The 19,964-nt window shown below is 37.5% G+C and overlaps 1 protein-coding gene across 8 annotated transcripts in view; it reads right to left on the bottom strand.

The window, feature by feature from the left end:
• Window positions 1-2,292: 2,292 nt before the first annotated feature.
• LOC140930887 (RNA-binding motif, single-stranded-interacting protein 2-like) overlaps window positions 2,293-19,964 on the bottom strand; it is a 43,785-nt gene continuing 26,113 nt past the window's right edge. For 4 of the 8 annotated variants that reach the window (XM_073380599.1, XM_073380600.1, XM_073380602.1 and 1 more), the window contains 17 exons: window positions 19,319-19,384; window positions 17,992-18,138; window positions 14,226-14,392; window positions 12,870-12,928; window positions 11,116-11,207; window positions 9,797-9,859; window positions 9,308-9,402; window positions 8,859-8,920; window positions 8,300-8,374; window positions 7,515-7,546; window positions 7,302-7,348; window positions 6,689-6,743; window positions 6,332-6,448; window positions 5,614-5,835; window positions 4,327-4,466; window positions 3,576-3,621; window positions 2,293-2,687 (listed from right to left, as the gene is read on the bottom strand). In XM_073380599.1, coding sequence (XP_073236700.1) covers window positions 3,615-3,621; window positions 4,327-4,466; window positions 5,614-5,835; window positions 6,332-6,448; window positions 6,689-6,743; window positions 7,302-7,348; window positions 7,515-7,546; window positions 8,300-8,374; window positions 8,859-8,920; window positions 9,308-9,402; window positions 9,797-9,859; window positions 11,116-11,207; window positions 12,870-12,928; window positions 14,226-14,392; window positions 17,992-18,138; window positions 19,319-19,384 — 1,446 coding nt within the window. In that variant the 3' untranslated portion in view covers window positions 2,293-2,687; window positions 3,576-3,614. Of the gene's footprint in view, window positions 2,688-3,575; window positions 3,622-4,322; window positions 4,467-5,613; window positions 5,836-6,331; window positions 6,449-6,688; window positions 6,744-7,301; window positions 7,349-7,514; window positions 7,547-8,299; window positions 8,375-8,858; window positions 8,921-9,307; window positions 9,403-9,796; window positions 9,860-11,115; window positions 11,208-12,869; window positions 12,929-14,225; window positions 14,393-17,991; window positions 18,139-19,318; window positions 19,385-19,964 lie in introns of those variants that run through there. The other 4 variants (XM_073380605.1, XM_073380604.1, XM_073380603.1 and 1 more) reach the window with 4 other exon arrangements.

Here is a 19,964-nt window from a genome sequence, read left to right as displayed (position 1 = left end):
AAGAAGTAAGTGTTAATGTTAGCTTGGGGAGGGGTGGGTGGGCAGTTTCCCAGAGACCTAACTTGATCCTAAGAAAGGTGCAGTGTGGAATTTAAATATGGGACTTGTAAGAACGTGGCGCGCATGTTGTAGGAAAGTTAAGCGAAATCTCAGTTACATTTGAACAAGGTCTAACTAAAATGAACGCAGTCAGGTTTTGTTTCTACGGGTTTTCTTATGTCAAAAATTTTTGTTATGAAACACACGGATGAATGAAATCAGGTAAACATTTTTAACAGATATAAATAAAGGTTCCATGAACTGGAATTCCAAAATATTAAGTTGACTGATACATATCCTTTTTTTCTCTCTCTTTTGACTGGATAAAGTAATTCTGTTTGAGTAGTACCACTGGTTAAATGACTTTAATAGGGCAGGAAATAGTTGAGCCGGCTGCTTTGAACACGAACAATTTTGTACAAAATATCAAGAAACTAAAAATCCTACGACTGAACTAAATACTCACAAAAGCCCGATATCTTTTTCGCTATTTCGACAACCGTATTATGTACAATAAAATTTGAGAAATATTTCTCACTCCAATTTTTTTTCTCAAAAAACTAAACGATACATTCTGATCTTTTACGAGGCAACGACCTGAACAAAAAATTCTCGGGAAGAAAGCTATGTATAGAGTTTTCGTCGATCGGGGACCTCGGCTGAGTTACGCCAAAATTCATGGAAAAGGACCCCGTATATCTTCCCAGTTCATCCGAGGGAAAAAGAAGCGATGTAAACTGAAACAATGATTCATTCCACAAACAATCCCAAGGGCGGCGAAAATTGTCTTTGACGGATGTATCTAATTTCTACTTATCTTTCACAGATCCCAATCAAAATTTAACTTCACTGCGCTGACTGAAAGGATAGGAAAAAGGTTTTTTGGTAAATTTCTTCGCTCACCCTCGGTTACCTCAGCTAATCACTGAAACGGCTGACTACTTCTACACTAAACATAAAGCCCCTAAAATTTGTACAAATCACGCTCTTTCTCTCATAAAGTAAAAAGATAAGAATAGCGATTTATTGACAGTAATTTCAGAGACGAAGCGTCCGAAAAAGGAGAGAAAATATATGAAAGCTAAATTCTACACTCGTTCCTTGGCACATCAATCTCTGAACACCGTAATAATTGCTATATTGAATTAAATAAAGATCACAATAGATTCTTTTGTTCTAAACTCAGAGAACACAATTTAAAATAATTTCCTTTTTCTTTCCACTTGAAAAAAAATCCTTGAGCTCTAAAATACGTCGCAAACTCATGGCCTGGCCTGGTTACGAAAATATCACCGAAATGACAGAAGCGCAAAGTAGAAGAATGACAGCTTGAACGAGAATGCGTAAAAATAATTCTTCAATCTTATTCGAATGGGAAATACAACTACACTACAAAAATTTCTCATAACAAAACTCTCGCATAAAGGACTTTCAACTTCGAGTTACTTTGTCTGACAACAATCGATCTTGTATTTTTTAAACTCTTGCACTGAACAATTTTAGATTTTCACTGACAGGATAGAAAAGAATTTGGTGCTGAAGGTATGAAAATATTGCCAGAAAGAAAACTACACGCTTCACGTAAAATAGGATCCAGTGTTAAAGCGCTTAAAAAACTAAGGTCTTGAAATAGTCTTTTAAAACATTTTGCAATACACAATAGACCTTTTTACCGATACGGCGGCCATATTGAAATAATTCGATTTAAGGAGTATTATAGGATGCCCAGGGGGCATGAGCACATTTCATTTGTATTTTCGAGCGCTTTTCGGGACATTTTTTCTTAAAGTTTTCTTAGAATAACATTGTAATGGGAAAAAAGATCCTTGTGCCGTGTTTGGATGTAATAATGATTGCCTTTTTCCCGAGAAATATGCAGTGGAAGACCATATTTCTAATACTTAACTAGAAAAAGGCGATCACTATTACATCCAAACACGGCACAAGGATCTGTTTTCCCATTACAATCTTATTCTAAGAAAACGTTAAGAAAAAATGTCGCGAAAAGCTCTCGAAAATACAAACGAAACGTGCTCATGCCCTCTGGGCATCCTATAATACTCCTTAAATCGAATTAATTCAATATGGCCGCCGTATCGGTAAAAAGGTCTCTTAAACGAGATGGAACCTGGGCCGGGTGAACTTTCGCATCGACCTCTGGGACTGTTACCAGGGAAACGGAAAAGAAATTGGCCAATAGCTGACCGTCCCCAATAACGATTCCAGAAACAATTGTGGGACGTACTTCGGCTCCAGTTCCCGTTGGAATAGTTGGATTAGAAAATGCCAAAAGACCTTCACGTCTGATCCAAATGTTTTGACACATTTCCTAACTGCCAAGTAACACCTCAAGGCCTCTGAAGCAAAGAGAGAAAGAGAAATATGGCATGGCCTTGGAGAAGATCGCACACCATCTTTTCACACGGTAAAGCAAACAGCTTTCAAGGGCGCATTTTTTTAAAGCAAATCCATAAAAATAGACATCTTGTTTTAAAACAACAGCGAAGGAGCAAACTGAGTTCTATTAAGATAAATTAACACCATGCCCTGCTCTGAATGAGATTCCAAGGCGACCTGTTGAATCTTACTCAATTCATCTTCCAAGTTCCTCTCGATTTCACAGGCTGAGGTTTGTTCTTTAAGTCAACCTACAAAAAAGGATCAACCTCTAATTAATTATAAAACGCATGGCTGGTTGTGCCAACCTCGTCTCTAGGCCTTTTTCCTTTTTTCCGCCCCTTCCATCTTCTACCGGAAAAGCCCTGGGGACGAGGATGTTGTTGTGCCATCTGTTTTTTGGCTCCTCGCCTGTTATTGTGGAGGATCTAAACGGAGTCGAGTTCGGAGGTCAGCATTTAAAGGCAGACTCTTTCGTCCTACCATCCCACCCAACCCCAGTGTTCTCGTGCGACCCAACCACCCAGACCTCTGAAAGAACGAATCAAATAAAGTATGGCTTTGGGGTTTACTTAAAACATGTTCCTACCCTCTTCGAACCTATGCGTGCTTCCTTTTATGACCCTGCTTATTGACAAGAATGGATAGCGAAGACATGGCTAACATAAAATTAACGACCCCTGAGAGAGCTGGATATTGGGAAAAGTCTTGCAAGGGTATCCTAGTTCAAGGTTGGCCGGGTCTAGCCTATTTTAAAACTAGAGACCTTAGACCTGCCAGAAATGTGATGTCCAGCAGCTCTCTTGCTTTTAAAAAAGCAACACCCTTCCACACCCCGCACCGCTTCCCTCGTCCCGTGATTCGGGTACCGTGTCGGTCCCGTGAAGCTTCAGAGGAACGGTTGCGAACTGGGAACTAGAATACCCACGATACTTTTCGCCCAAATTTGTGCGTGGGATTCAAAAATGGCGGCAGAATCACAGAAACAGCGAGAGGTCCCGAAGCGTTAAGAGGTAAGCTCAAACTTGTCTTAATAATTATATCTTTTTACCCGGATAATGAGTTTGAAATGAGGGGAAAAAACATTCATCAGTTCGAAGGAAGATATTCTACCACAACCGCCCTTTCTTTTAACTTACTTTAAATAATTCGCAGCTTCCTGGTTCGTTTTCCCAACTTCATTTTCTTTGAAAGAAAAACAAAATAAATTTTTAATGACATATCACTGACATATCTTAATTGGTCAAATGTTTCTTTGTAAGATTGTCATTACACCGGTGATACCAGTTAATGAAGGCGACATAACTGTTTCATCTTCCATTATCAACAACAACAATCTTTACGGACTATAACTTTAAGAATTATTACACGACAAAAGTCATTTACAAATGCAACATAAGTTTAAGATGAGATAATAAGAAAAATAGGTAAAAAATTGGAGCCAACAGTTTAAAGGAACAATCTAACTCTGCCTCAAAAAACACAGTAATTCAAACTTCTAACACGATTAAGGTTGAATGGATAGTGTCAATTTAAATTTTTCTGTTACTGCGCTTTTCACAAACATGCGAATTCTGAAGTTCAAAAGCCAACTGACGATTGCGTTTTTCGCTGCCGTCAATCATCTTAACGGACCTCTTAGGAAACAAAACTTTACTTTAATGGGTTCAAAAGGTCAAGGTTTGTGGTTTGTGATTGGTGGATTTCGATCCGTTTTGTGTGTTTTTGTGTTTCAAGGTTCGTTGCTTGTGATCATAATTATGATTGACGGCAGCGAAAAACGCAATTGCGAAGGCGGCTTTTGAACTTTAGAGTTCGCGTGTTTGTGAAAAGCGCAGTAAAATCTTGACTCAGAAGGCTACAGTTTTAATACATTAAGTTCAACATTACCTTTGATAAGGTGACGTATAACTCCCCATTCTGTGATCTTCTAAAGTTTGAGTGTGATCTGCCAAATGCTGTGGCAGGCCAGCAGCTTGTGGTGACATGGGAGGTCCAAGAGGATCTCCTTCTCCAACCATTGAATGCTCCTGAAATCATAGTTTAGCAGTAGTATTGTCAGTGAGGACAGGTGCTGGGAGACTGGGAGAATAGCAGAGATGACAATCTCAGCTCTGGAGATCTTAAATCTGGAGACTGTATCTCTTGCACTACCACCCCCCCCCCCCCCCCCCCCTGAATGTCAACAAACGACTCACCCCCCTCCTCAGCCCACAAATTATGACAGTCATGGGAATTGCTTAGGACATTATGTGAAGTCTTACATGAATTACATACCATCAAAATTTGCATTCATCATTGTAATGACGAAATAGTCCTTGTCAGTGACTAAATACATGCAAAAATGCCCCCAAAACCATACTATTTTCAAAAAAGGGGCTAAACTTCAAACTATAACACAAAAATACTCAAAAGCCGATTTTATGCGGGAGATTTGGATACCCATACAGGAGAGCTGGTATATATGGAATAGGGGATGAAAGGGGTATGGGAGGCAGGAGGAGATTGTGGTGACATGGGAGGTCCCAATTGAATGCTCCTGAAATCATAATGTTGCAGTGGTTATTGTCAGTCCTTGTTGGTGAGGGAGGACAGGGGCTGGGATACCAGGAGAATAGGGAATGGGAAAGGAACGGAAAAGGGGGGGGAGCAGAGATGGGAGGTCTGAGAAAATGGGAAGCAGGAGAAATATGGTGGAATTATGCAACATGATGCTTAATATTTTGCATTAATTGAAAAAGGGCTAAAAGGGAGGAAGCCAAGAGTAAAGGGTGAGAGCCAGGAATGGAAGGAATGGTAAGTGGGAGGTTTGGACCCCCGCTGTCCCCCCAATTGCTAGTTTACCATAATTCTATTCTAAGATTAAAAGACTGTGAGGCCACATGATCTCTGCTGTCAGGGCAAGAGAATCAGAACAAATATTCAAATTTGGCGATGAATCAAAAAAGCTGTCAGAAAGTGATTTTATTGCTCGGATAAACAATAGAAATGACTTATATTTTGCTTGTACAATGGTTATTTTTAAGTTCAAATTCTCTTGAAAATGACCACACTGACAGTGGAAACCTAATTTGTTTCTATTGCTTCCCTTTCGTAAATATATAATTCTGAATGAGAAAATTAAAAAGTTGGGATTTACATACTCATTCAGTTCTTTGCAATTTTTTTCATCCTCACCTCAGCTGTCATGTAATGTGGATGTGCATGTTGCCCGTGTTGATGCATCATTTGCCACGACGCTTGTGAGAACGTACTATGAACAGGACTAGTGATGTACTGCGAGCCTGACATTTGTAACTGGTTCATCTGATTGGTTAAATGCTGGACTGAGCTCTGCTGCATAGGGCCAACATTGTGCTCAAGATTGGAAGGTGTTACTGCTGTTGCTGCTAGTTGACTCTGGGTACAACAGAAAGGAAGAAAAGATAGGTGAGTTTAAAATGTTAGTGTCTTGGTGGCGGGGGCGTCATGTGGTAGCTCTCTTAACCCTAAAAGCCAATTGGTTTGGTACCATAACATGAAACAATGGGAAATAATGATATAGAATGTTGTGTTATTGCTTTCTGCGAACAATGAGCAAACACCTTACGAGCAGCTCAGGTACATTACTGGCCCTGGGGTCAGGGGGCATGTTGTGGTTCAGTTATATTTTTGGGTTCAATTTTACTTCAGTCATTGTTTCAAACTTATTATCATACATTACCAAGCACAAGATTAAGGGAAAAATCAAATTAAATTCTCACTAGTTAATGATGTGTTATTGTTTTCATAGGAATTGAAAACAAATACAAAACTCATGTAAGAGAGCTCCAACAGTTGGCCTCACTGCATTGAGGCTTCATGCAATTGCAGGCCATCTGCAGCTCTCGTTTTAGAATTTGTACCTAGGACTTACAGGTTGTAATTGATGTTGCATATGAATGTACGGTTGATGCGCTGCAAGCCAGTTGCCGCCTCCTGCTGCCGCAAGCTGGTAGGCTAAAGGAATGTTTGTCTGGACAAATGCTCCACCCTAACAAAAAAAAACACAACAGTGGAGTAATAGTGAGACATGTGCACAAGAATAATATATATGCTGTAGCTAATTTTTTATTTCTGTTAATTGTTATTTTTCCATTGTTTTTGGGTATGGTAATGTATGCTAATAAATTTAAAACAAAGGAAGAATAAAAATTAACTGAAATAAAAAATTAACTGCAACATAATTATACACTGGAAGGGCAGACATTATTGTTATTGCAGAGGCACTTACTTGTCCTTGAAGAACTGTAGCATGTGTGACCCTTGCTGTGTTGTTAACTGGGGACCTGAAGAAATATCAAGGAATTTATATTAGGCAACGTTGACATAAGGCAAGTTCAATTTTGTGACATTAATCTTGTTGCTTGTTGAATGGCCACGTGATAAGATACTATCAGTGGACTCAAAAGTTACTGTTGTATTTTCTACATGAGTATGATAATACCATGCCAGTGAAAATACTACTGAAGTGGTTTACGTGATGAAGTTCATTACATGCTAAAGTATTTCAGGGTGGGAATGGCTTTAGATCTATAGTTTTTGTGCTTACTGGTTTAAAGCAAGTTAAAGCACTATGTCATAGAGTGTGTAAGTCCATTAGTAAGTTATTCAGTAAGACCACCTCAACCCAGACCTCACAAACTGCCCTGCCACCTTGTTTTGATAGGTTCGAAAAGATTTCATAGTATTCATTGTCAATTTTATTGTTAATATTACAAACATTTCACATGGACAATGCTACTCAGTTTAATAATGATTACCAGTAATCACATGTCAGTCCTCTAAGAGGACAATTCTTATAACAGAGGTGATGCAGTTTCACTCTAATCACTGTAAGTACTGACCCATTTTGCATGACAAGTGCATCTCCATATCCCAAAAGTGGTACTCCCTAGAAAAAAAATCAAATCAAAGATGAAAGGAGATATATTTTTAATGTAACAAAATTATCTTGTTAAAGAACATTTTGTTGGCTCTGAGCTTCCAACATTGGGTTATGGACAAAAAACCTTTCAGTTTGCTGGGGTGCTTTGCTATGATCTAAAGGAAAAACTCACCTCTTGTCTGCTAATGGGCCATGAACTGTCTGCTAAAAATAATAGCAATAAAGATTTAATGAGACACACACCTTACTACAAAGAAAACAAGGAAGAACATTACATCAAAATTCGTAACAATTGCATCTTAGAAAAAAATAACATTACAACAGAAAAATAAAGTCATTAGTCAAATAACCTTCATGGAATAGAGCTGATTAGCAGTAGACTAGCACCTTCATGTAAGCGAGCTAAAACAAGCGTCAAAATTAGCTTCAAGGGGCTGTTTATGTGATACTTGGCTGACTTTCATTCCAGAATGAGTTTTGTTCCGGAGTAAAGTTCATACAGCATTCACATGATAAAATTGACCAGCTCAGCTTAAGGAATTCTTGCTCACATGGTGTTCATGCCAGATCAGATATGCATGTGCAACTTGCACTAGACTACAGGATTTGTGATTTTCACTGTGGAAAAAAGTTTGTTTCAGCTTACATTGATACAGGAATGAAATTTCGTACCAGATCAAGAATTCATTTGGATTGAACACCAGAATGAACTCATTTCAGAATGACTTGTATGAGAACGAATGTCATTTCGGTATCATGTCAACAAATACAGAGAAATAAATGGAGCTGGAAATTCATTCTGGTATCGTGTGAATAGCCCCTAAAACTACATCATTTCTTACACTAAAACAATAGGTCATTCCTCAGGCTCAGTATATATTAGCAAGTAATTTGCCTATAGACACATCACCTTTGAGAATAATATTGTTGGGTATAAGTAAATGCTTATAGTTATACCATGGTTTTGCTGAGATTGCTGTCTCTTCTTGGGACCTCCATCGGCAAACTTCACTACAAGTGATTCAATACTTCCTGCAATGGGACAATAAAATGACATTTATTTCAAATTAACTATTACATGTGGGATACCAGGGCTCAAAAAAAAAACCTCGCAAACTTGCAAAATGCAAGTGATTTTGATAAAAATATCCACTAGCAAACTCTTGCAAGTTAGAATCATCCATGTCTTCCAAACAAAGGGAAAGAATTTGCTAGTGGTCTCACCAGTTTGCTAGTGGAAAAAAATCTTACCAGCAAAATTTTGCAAGTGCACTAAAAAGTTAACTTCAAGCCCTGGGTAGGCTCTGTGGTTTAGGTGTGTTGACTAATTTTGTGTAATGCAATGTTGGTATTTCAAACTATCTCTATCTTTTGAACTATGAAAACTCATAGATAAGTAACAAATTAAAGGGTGAAACTACATCCCCTCTTTCAAGAACCTATTTGCCAAGATTGCCATTTCTTGTTGGCTTTTTTTTGTAGACGTATTTGTAACTTTCAAAAGAAAAAATCTTACCTTGAATCTTTTTTCCATTAAAGTCTTTAATAATTTGTTCACAAATCTGTGTATTTTCCATCCTTAAAATTAAAATGATCAGTTATATTAGAAGTGGTTAAATAGAAATAATAAATTAATCATCTTGATAAAACCATCACAAAACACTGTGCAGTGGAAACTTTTAAGATTGAACTTTTGTGGTTCACAAAGAACAGGAACTTAATGTATTAGTATGTGAAGAACTACAATGGTGTATTGTGCACTCATATTAATTAAATTTGATAAACAACAAATTCAAAGAAAATAATAATTGTGTGGAAAAACAGAAAGCAAAAATATTCATGCAAAACTACAAACAGAGAGGTTTGTTTCATGTGCTGTCAGACTTCAGCTATCAAATTTCGTCAGTGGTCAATTTTTTCGAGGTGTCATATTAATTTTACTGAAAATACTACAATAATACTCACCTTGCAAATCCTACCCCTCTACTCTCATGATCTGTATCTCTTAATATTCTAGTTGATATGACTTTGCCGTATCTTCTTAACATGGCCTCTAATTTCTGTTCAGTGCAAGAACATTAACAATTAAAATAATCACAATCTAACCTATTGGTGACATTGCTAATGAAAAGACATTTAAAGAAACTAGGACCTTCACCTCTGCCCCCCCCCGATGATTGATAACGATAATGACCACAAGGGCCACAACCACTACCACTGCTACTACTACTACTGATGATGATGATAATGATGATGAAGATGATGTTAATAACCCCCAAACAATTTAGGGTTAAGGACTAATTAATCAATTTCTACTTTCTTTATTGTTGTGGTGTTTCGAGATCTGAAACTCAAATTCTTTGAAAGCTCTATAGTTGACACAGTGCAAGCAGTACTTTACAAATCACATTTTAAAATTGTGTTCTCCCAGGTAACTAATCCAGTTGAACTTACCGCTTCATCAAAATCCCTTGGAAGATAAAGAAAATATAAATTGGTAGGGTCTTGCTCTTGTTGCTGAGGAGGGAAAAATAATGCACAAAGTTAAAGTTAATGCAAGTGCCATCTGCTCATAACACATAATTGCACCTTTTGGCAATAAGTGGTTATAAATCAAAATTAGATGTAAATGCCAATAGAGCAATTTTGTATGGTTCCAAAAAGGCATTCTTTTAAACTTATTCTCTAGGTTAAAAACAAAACTATTCCAATACAAAAACCCAGCCGAAAAGTAACCTAGTGTGAATGATATATTGTTAGTATTATTGTTATCTTTATGTTGCTTCTTACTTATTGCAATTCTCCTCAGCATGGTTGAACTTAACTTGTTTAAAAGTTAATAACCCTGAGAAAATGTTATCTACAGCCTCTTGTTGTAAAAACTGGTTAAAACAGCCCAGTTTTTGCACTTGAGCAGATGCCCAATGTTTTTGTTGGTAGAGACTACACAAAATTAACATCACTACCCAATAAGCAAATTTTTCTCCAGTTGTGCTGTGAAGACTGGAGAAAGGTGTTTAGAGTGTGAGTTGATACTACCAGGTGTTCAAAGAGAGCAGTGCAGTCAGGTCCTCTACAGGAAATGTGTTATTTTTAGAAAAAGGGTTGGTGGTCCCATTTTCAGAGTTGTTAATTAATCCTGTGGTTTGACCATTCAAGTGAAAGACAATGAGTAGTTTCTTTTGTTGTGGTAATACTTCTAAAAATAGCAAGACTCTGAGTTTTGCCATTGATTTATCTGTTCCATGTTCCCCAGAGGACGATTTTGCAAAATTGAATTACAAGGTTCTAAGGGTTGCATTGAGTGTAGTAAATAAAGTGTATCGTTGCTTGAGTTCTTTTCACAGGCATGTCAAGGTTAATTAAGTTAACTCAACATTAATAAAATTAATAACAGACTGTCAACATGTGCAGCCAAACAATACACTTTGTTAAACAAAAGCGGCATGTATGTAAGATGTGTGGGTGAATTATCACAGTGTGACTGTTATTAAGAACAAGGAAATGATGAAAGACTTGCTCCCTTTTTTGAGCTTACTTATACTATTGAGCAAGTTTTACTTTGACTGAGACCGACCCACAGTCAATTATGATAACTTACTTTGTGTGCATGTACATTAATTTGTATAGCTTCAATTTATAGCATTTAACAAGAGGAGAAATCTTAGAAAAATGTTGCTTTATAATGACTTGAGAAAAATGTTCAAACGAGAGTAAAAGATTATTAATTATTGAAGAAACAGGAAGTTAAGAGGACACAAAGCCCTGAATACCTTTGCCATCTGTGCTTGAATTCCTTTGCTTTTTAAAGCGGTCACTGCTTTTTGGGCCACAGCTGGGGACTCAAAATCCACAAAGCCATATCCTGTTTGAAATAACAAACCATGTAATAACCTTCAATATAATGTCTGATCACCGACAATTTTCAAGGTCACTGATATTAATAACCACTAATGAATACAGTCAACTCTAACTACAGGTCCTGTTAGGGTAGAATTCCGACAAGCAACATGGCTTTGAAACAGCGACACAAGACAAGAGGGAATGGTGACAAACAACAAGACAAGATGGGTTAAAATACTGACAGGGACATGGCCTACTCCTCAAAGACTGTATTTGATATTCAGACTAGAGATATACATACCCCTCTTACCCCCACCCCCTAGAGGGCCACCAACTAGGACAATTACTCTTGAGAGTGGCTGTACTAAGTATTAGATAAATACATGTATCTGTTGTATTAGACAGGCCTGTTTTATAGAGCAAAGAAAGTGACTGAAGAATCGCAGTGGTTTAATACAGAATCAATCAGGAAATTGACTAATTTCAGTTTTCAGTGGACAAAAATCTCGTACCAGAAAAATTTAAACAATATCACATTCATTTTTACATTTTTCAAGGGCTATAGATATAATTAGTTATCTGTAATAACACGAAAGACTATTTCTCATGGGAGCCCGAGAAAATAATGTCAAATTTCACAAGAATTGTGAAAACACGGGTAAAATTCTGAAAATTTCAAGTGTAAGATGTCACAAGAAATTTCCATTAGTGTTGTTACAGCTAACTAATCACATCTATAGCCCTTGGAAAATGTAAAACAATGCGATATTGTTTAAATTATTCTGGTACAAGGTTTTTGTCCACTGAAAATTAAAATTACTCAATTTCCTGATGGATTCCTTCTTAATACTTTCTGAATTTGTTTCTCTGCTTTGCCAAAGACATGTGACATATTAAGAAAACTCTTCTAACTGAAAGTGATCAGATTTACAGTTTTAATATTTTGTTTGAATGTCTCAAACACAGGAAAAAAATAACAGATTCCCATTTTTGGATATTTTAGGGTATTTAAAGAATACCCATAAAAATCCCAAATTTGGCAAAGTGAGACAAGTCCCAACCAGGGAATTCCCAACCAAGTTCCCTGATTGGGACTTGTCTCACTCTTCCAAATTTGGGATTTTTGTGGGTATTCTTTAAATACCCTAAAATATCCAAAAATGGGAATCTGTTATTTTTTCCTGTGAAACTTGCCCTCTCTCTTGACAACTCTACACAAGCAGGAGTTCATAACTTGGAGCGAGCAACTCCCACACTAGACCTATGTTACGGTTTATTATAAGACACATTTTAGGGCACTTTTTCCCGTGAAAATAGAATCTCCACCATGTCTACGAGTACATTTGAAGTATAAGTTATCAAAAAGGAAAACTAAATATTATTGTCAAAAAATGTCATCTTTAGGTCTGTAGGTTTTGCTGACTGGTTTGTGGAATTTAAAAGGTATTCAAAATTCATGCCAAAACCGTTCTAAAAATAAACTGGTCCATAAAAATGCTGTGACGTGAATGCATGGAAGTTGCTTGCTCCGGGTTATGGGCTTCTGACACAACTCATGTAGTCCATTTTAGAGAAGTGTCCATCTTTATAAAAAATTATGTCTGTGAACAGAGAATTGAAGATGGTATATTAATCACCCTCATACCACTGGCATACATTACAAAAGCAAAAAGAAATGGTTTACCTTTACATTTATTTGTATTTTTATCTAGAATAGCCTTTGTTGAAATAATATTTCCATATCTGTGGAGCAAAGAGGGTTGATAAATGCATTAGTTTTGGTCTATAAAAGTTCTTCACCCCTCCCCTATGGAAGGTGTTGGGTATCAAGCCAACCACCAGCCAAGACAAACTAAAACAGCTTCACAGACAGTGCCAAAAAAAATCTGGATCACTATTCCTAACCTTGTGCCATTTAGTAATTATTTGCAAGTGTTATTCCCATCAAGCTTTTGTCAACTCCTCACTTCGCATTTGCTTGTTAGAGTTTGGCTTTGTCTTTTGAGTGACCTCACTACAGGGTCTTGTGGGGGAAGGGCGAGGGTGTTTGAGGAGTATTAGATATTTCCTGGAAACATGGCATCAGGCATTCATGTCATGATTATTTTTGTCATCAAACAATATATTACTGATGTGCAAAAGTCCTAAAAAGGTTTTTTTGAGTTATGTCTTTTTTGTATTGTCTTAGAAAGGATCCAAGGATCCCTTGTGCAGGGTTGACAAAAGTAGCCAGCTGCCGGTGAAAATCGCCGCCTACTTGGTTAGTATCAGCCAGCTACTCTGCTTGGCGTTTCTTTACAGATGGCATTTTTTAAATAACTACTAGTTCAGTGGGGACAGAGAATAATATTATGGCTAACCAATTATTTCTTATTTTATAAAATCTTCAAAATACCAATCGAGCTGGTTGAAGATTTGAGTGGGTAATACAGTGAATGAGTATTCATGTACAAAGTATAGATTCAGTGGTGAATTTCCCACAGTTTTAACAAAAGGATAAGTAAATTAAGTTTTTCATAATGATCTTCTGCTGCTGCCTTGGTCATGGACTATGACCATGCATGCAAGGTCTGGAAAACCTGCTATATAGCTTAAGTGTTTATGACTAAAACAGATTTTTTTAAGGAGGGAAGGAGGGGAGAGGGTGGGGGCATTCATACCGAGTTAGATGAAACCTTCACTCCCAGTTTCCAGTACCATTTCTTTTTCAGCATTTTACTAAAATCTCATTTGTCTTTGGACACTTCTAAATAAGTGTATGGTTCAAAGCAGTCTGCTGACATTCAGTGAAGAAATTACAAAATATGCAGCTGAGCTGATCAATGTCACAGAAATCCAGCAGTGTTAGCGATAAGAATTTACACCTCTGTACCTTTGTATTTAAATCTTTAGTCAATGGAGCAGGTATTAAATCAAAGTTTTCAAGCACAGGAGTGAGACCTACACCTCAACAATAATATTGTCTGCCAGTGTTGGCAGGTATTAATAAACATTATGCAGTACACATACATTAGATGTAAACGGTAAATCTCTCACTAACCTACTACATAAATTATTTAAATCCTCATCAGTGGTTGCTGGTGGAAGTCCTCTAATGTACAGATTAGTTTTGCTAAGTTTCTCTTCTGATTCATCTTGACTGTCACTAGCTGATAAGCTTCTCTGGTGAGAAGAATTCGGAGGGGGACTACTTGGTATGCTATATGTCTGCATATAGAATAAAACAGAAGAAGCATTAAAATCACAGTGATTTTGTAAGAGGGTCTAATAACTGGAGTTGACATAATCAGGGGCACCCAATGTCAAAATTCGGAAAATATCTGCTCGGAAGACGCTTTGAGATCTAGAATTTTTGGAACATTTTCCGTAAAATTTCTTGCTTACCTACCTCTCCTAGGATTTTCGAACATCTAAAAATTGGTATAATTGCCCATTTTTAACGGATTTTTACCCTAAAAGCTCACCTAGAATTTTCGGGAGCCTTTTTTGTGGCTGAAATTTTCGAAAAGGTAAGTTTTGATCCCTATAATTTTCGAATCTCTAGACTTTCAGCTAGGAAATCCGAACAGGTGAAAAATTTTTCGGGGATAAAAATATGCCTATATCTACCGTTTTAATACTAAAATACGTTTAACAATGCTATGTTTAAGTGGTTTTGAACTATATTCTCATTGGGTGCCCCTGACAAAATCATAACATGGCCAAACCATTTTGTTGTCAGCTGTTAAAAGAAGTTATTCATATTATAGACTTTTTCAAGTCATTATTTTGTCATGTTTCCTAAGGGCCTCTTCTTGCTTGTCTTAGTTAATGATCATTGTAAGAGGATGACTTGCCTGGAACTTTCCCCAGACTATGGAATCCTTTTGTAGTAGAAGACCCCCACATAATGTCAAGCAATGACAAAATTATTAACCGAGACAAGGGGTGCTTTCCATTTAACCCAAAATTCTGGAAATTTCAGTTGGTACATCAAGTGGAATGGACCAATGGATCAAATGGTTTGGTCCTACCGGAGTATTCGAAACCAGCTTTGAAGGTGGTCCACTTTGTCTGGTTGGGTTATCTCGGTCAGTCGGACAGAAATGCCTCTTTTCATTTGACAAAATTGCTGCCCCCAGTACCGCTCTTTTGTCTCCTGCTTATAAGATCAATAACCAAACTCGCGGTGGTTTGGGTCGGGTCTGTGCAACCACTCCATTGCATGTGCACGTAGAATTTCTGAAATTTTTAACCAGAATTTTTCTTGCATGAAAAGCGTCCAAGGTGCTGAGTACAACCAAGATGAGTTTACCAATGCCATCACAAATGTCTTAGAGCCAATGGTTTACTCCTCTGTCATGATCATTCTTAGCTAGCATAATAGGTGGCACCTTGCAGAATCCTGCTTAAGCTAGTCCTATCCAAGTATTTGATACAATGATCACTCTAATTTCCTTTGGGAGGTTTTTATTTGAATGTTTGCTCTTCATGCTCAAAAGTGACAGCTCTCTTATATGTGTCCATTAATGGCTCATTGCCTAGTTCAGGATAATTGCCAGCTCATATTATTTTCACAAAAATTACCATCTGAATGATCACAGGTGGTTGCTCAATGTCAAACTAAAGTTAATTAAGCTGATAACTGCTAATGGAAAGTATGTTATTGTTTTGAATGCTACCTACATGCAGGAAACAGAAAAACAGACACAACAAAACTCCACTGTGTCAGTCTGCACACTCACAAAGGCTACTTGATTTTTTTGCTAAATATGTATCAGTCCCCTCTATTTAAATACAACAGGGTCAAAAGATTAGCCACCCCTGCCTTCTTACATCACGATATCAATTGAACGTGATGTTTGATCCTTTAACTCAGCATGGTGAGACAAAATATTTTGCTGACAACTTTGTTCCTCCATCACAAACCCTCTGCTCTTATCCCTTGTCAACCAAAAATCCATAGACAGAAAAAAACAGTTTCAGAATTCAATGGGATTACCTCCACTAGCTGAACACCCCTTTCACCTTTTGGCATTCATTCAGACATTGACTATTCATTCTGTTTGGCAAACAGTCAAGAAATACCTTCAGAGAGAAATTCCTTCCCAGCGTCAATTATGAACACAAGAATCAGTAACTCAAAATATTGAAAGTTGTGCCTGAAATCCTGGGGTGTGACCATCCAAAATGAGAACTCCCTGGCATGTAGTCTTATATTTCTTTTTCCTCTGGGGGAAGAATTAAATGAGGACACCAAACAGAAATTGCCCCAAGGGATGGGAGGGACACCAGGAAGGGGTTACTGACATAAAAGGGAAAAGGCCAACTCATCAGCTTGGAGAAGAGACTGCACCTTCCTGTCCTTTTAATTTACATACTAGACTCACCAGATCTACAGTTACTTAATACAGGTCTAGCAGCCAAGGGGAGGGAATTTGTCGTTTATGCATTTCACTGTTCTCACATTAACACATACTAACTACTGTTTGCAAGTTAGATATTGATGGAAGAAACATGCATGGCATTCATTGAATTCCAATCCCCGGTGTTATTCCATGGTTATGGCTCTAAGTGTGGAAGCTGATACAAGTCTTAAACTACGGCTTAGGACAAGCTGGAGGATGCTTGTCATTCAGACAGAAGATTATGAGATTACCTTCTTCACCTCAATTTCCTGTTTGGGTCTACAACCCAACCACTGGCACTCAAACAATGTACACAGTACAGATACAACACACTGGGAAAGGTGAGCAGTAGCAATAAAAACAAACAAGTGTATGTGAACCACCACACGTGATGAAGAGTGCTGTATTTGCCCTTACATAAGCCAGACCCAAACTGTAATTTCAGCTTGGTGGCAGTGTAACACAAAGAAGTTTCCCTTGTCGTATATCCTTTCTTGTGTATCAAGACCTCAGGGACCACTTGTTTGGAGGCCCACTGGCACTAACCCTGGGTTAAATTTTAATCCGGGTCTCTTTTCCTTTTGTTTAAACGCACACCGTCGGAGATAAATTTCTCAATTCTTTTTCGAGCATCCCATCATCAAATTGTTAAGCTTTTAGATCTCTGAAATTAAGTTTCATATTAACCTTGAGTTTACTTAACCTAGCTTTGAACAACCCAGTTCAGGTTTTTCAGGTGCCTTAGTTAAAATGAAACAGTGCTTTTAAACTAAAGAAACTGGAGCCCTGGTTACAATTTGAGCCTGGGTCAACAGTACCACTTCACTTCACCCATGTATCAAGGGCGGGGCTCGAAAATAGTCCCATATGGTAGTCCAAGACAAGTAGATGTGTCCAGACAAGTCATCCTGTAACAAAATCTTTAATTAAGGGTGCTAATTTCCATTTGTTAGAACTGACCGGCCAGACCCTTCCCATTGTAATGAGAATTTCACTATTAATCAAAACTATCCAGACAGATCAGTCAAATCTTAAATACACTTTAGTGTGCAGGTAGGAGATGATTTTTCTGCAAAAACCCTTGGAAAAAGCCAATTTCATTTGCTAACTGACTCATCCAGCCTGTCCAGTTCTGACCAATGGAAAGTGCCCTAAGATGAACAAGAAGTGGCCCCGGACAAGCAAAAAGTAAGAGCTGCTTGCCCTAAAGGACAAGCTGGCATTCGAGTTTTTTTTGAAGCCCTGAGAAAGGAGACCCACTTCGTGTTTGTTGCATAATTTCTAAAATATACAGCTGTATACCATGTGTAAATCAACATTCAAGGGAAGGGGTGAAAAAATCTGCCATCATTTAAGCAAACTATAATGACCAAGTTCGTAGGTTCCTTCTTGTTTTACTGTCTTGCTAGCTGCTCTTACCCCTGGGTGTGCATAGCCATATATTGCGGCAGTCGGTGGAAAGCGCGTTGATGTGAATCCCATGGGCCATGAAGGGTATGGTTGCCACGTTCCAGCTGGACTAGAGCGAATGTTTCGTCCACTCTGGTAAGTTTTTTGTTGCTGCTGCTGCAATTCAAATTGAAAAATTAATAAATACAATAATAATAAGAAGAAGAATTCCTTTGTTTACCCTCGGGAGTATTTATAGCACTTATGCTAGTGGGGCTGAGCAAATGACTGAAACAATTAATTTAAAAAAAATTAAACATAACAGGGTTAAGAATCCGAAATGGCCGGAGGCAAACCAGCTAGCTATTTACAAGCATGGCCGAGGATTTGAACTGGGACTACCTTGAACAAATCCAGCTAGCGGTCAGGGCGGTACTTCATCTTGGGGCCTCCAAATTGCAAGTCCAGCACTCTAATGGCTCTACCACACCCCAGTCAACGCCCAATCAACTTGCTCATACCAGATAACTAATATTTTATTACCACCCTTCCTTAAATGAAAGCTGACAGTATCTAGATTTAAAAAAGGCATAGTGGTCTGTTATTCAGAGTAACCAGCCTTTGTCTACGCCCTACCCTTTAATTGATACACTAGTTAAAAAAATTACCTCATTTAATTTTAAATTATTAAATTGTTATTATTAAGTATTATTAATTTTTTTATTCAAGGAAATATAATTTTTTATTAATTATAGATTTTAATTATTAAATGATTCAGATATCAAAGCTCAATGTGGGAAGCATTATACATTAAAAAAATACTTGTACATGAAAGAGAAAGGGGAACCTATAGCAACCTAAAATTGTTCCTTTACAGCTGTAGATAAAATTAGTAATTAAATAAAATAATTGTTTTAAAAAAATGATTAAGAGGTAGCTCATCCACACAGTGGTTATTTTTTGTCTACAATTCCTGGGCCGAAAAACTGGAGTGTACAACATCACATTTGGGATTAGAACACAGTCCACATTTAAGTGGGTGGGACTAGGGAAGTGATCTCACCACTGCATCACTATTAGGCCAGGCTGGCTGACGTCATATAAACAGCATTCCAAAATTAAAGCAGTAAAAAAAAAACAGTGACGAAATTGCCTCATTTCATATAAACAACATCCCAAAAAACTGAAGCATTAAAAAAAAAAAAGAAAGAAAAGAAAAGGATAAAGATTAAAAAAGGACAAAAACAGTGAAGAAACTGATATTTTGGCCACTTCGGAACAAGACAGCTCTAACTTCTTAACTTTAAAACAAAGCATTAACTAAAATATAAAAATCAACTTTCAGTTTGACACTGACCATTTTTGGAAGGTTAGCAGGCTGCTTCTTCCTGTTCTGATTCTGCTGTTGTTGTCTCATTGAACCCTACAAAATTTAACACAAAAGAAATCAAGGAATATCATTATTTGTTCTTATAATCCCAACCATTTATCAACTCTCAGTAATGTATTACTTTAAGTTTTAAAAAAAGATAGTTAAGCATTACCGTCAAGAATGTGAGGTGTTCTAGAGTCTGTGGATGAGACCTTAAAATAAAACCTGTTCAACAGTACTTTCACACGGTACTATTTATTTAGTATGTAGTTCTACCAAGTGAGTTTATGGATAAAGTACTAGGGTGTGACCCTTGAACCTCTTCAGTAGTACTTAGGTACTATTTCGTAAAATTCCGAAAATAAGCCCCTCCATCTATAAGCTCCTCCAAATATAAGCCCCTCAAACCGGTAACGCAACAAACCCTCCCTTAAATCGCCCCTCCAAATATAACTTGGAAAATTGCCCTCAATTACAAAGTAAAACAAAGCAAAAACAGTAAATTTACTTCCAACTATAAGGCTAGCCCAATCGATTTTGAAACGCAAACTTCCCTCCGTAGATAAGCCCCTCCGAATATAAGCCCCTCAAAAAGGGTCTTCGAAAAATATAAGCCCTGGGGCTTATTTTC

The sequence above is a fragment of the Porites lutea genome, chromosome 3 (assembly GCF_958299795.1).
Source record: "Porites lutea chromosome 3, jaPorLute2.1, whole genome shotgun sequence".
Taxonomy (NCBI): domain Eukaryota; kingdom Metazoa; phylum Cnidaria; class Anthozoa; order Scleractinia; family Poritidae; genus Porites; species Porites lutea.
This window is presented reverse-complemented; position numbering and strand designations above follow the sequence as displayed.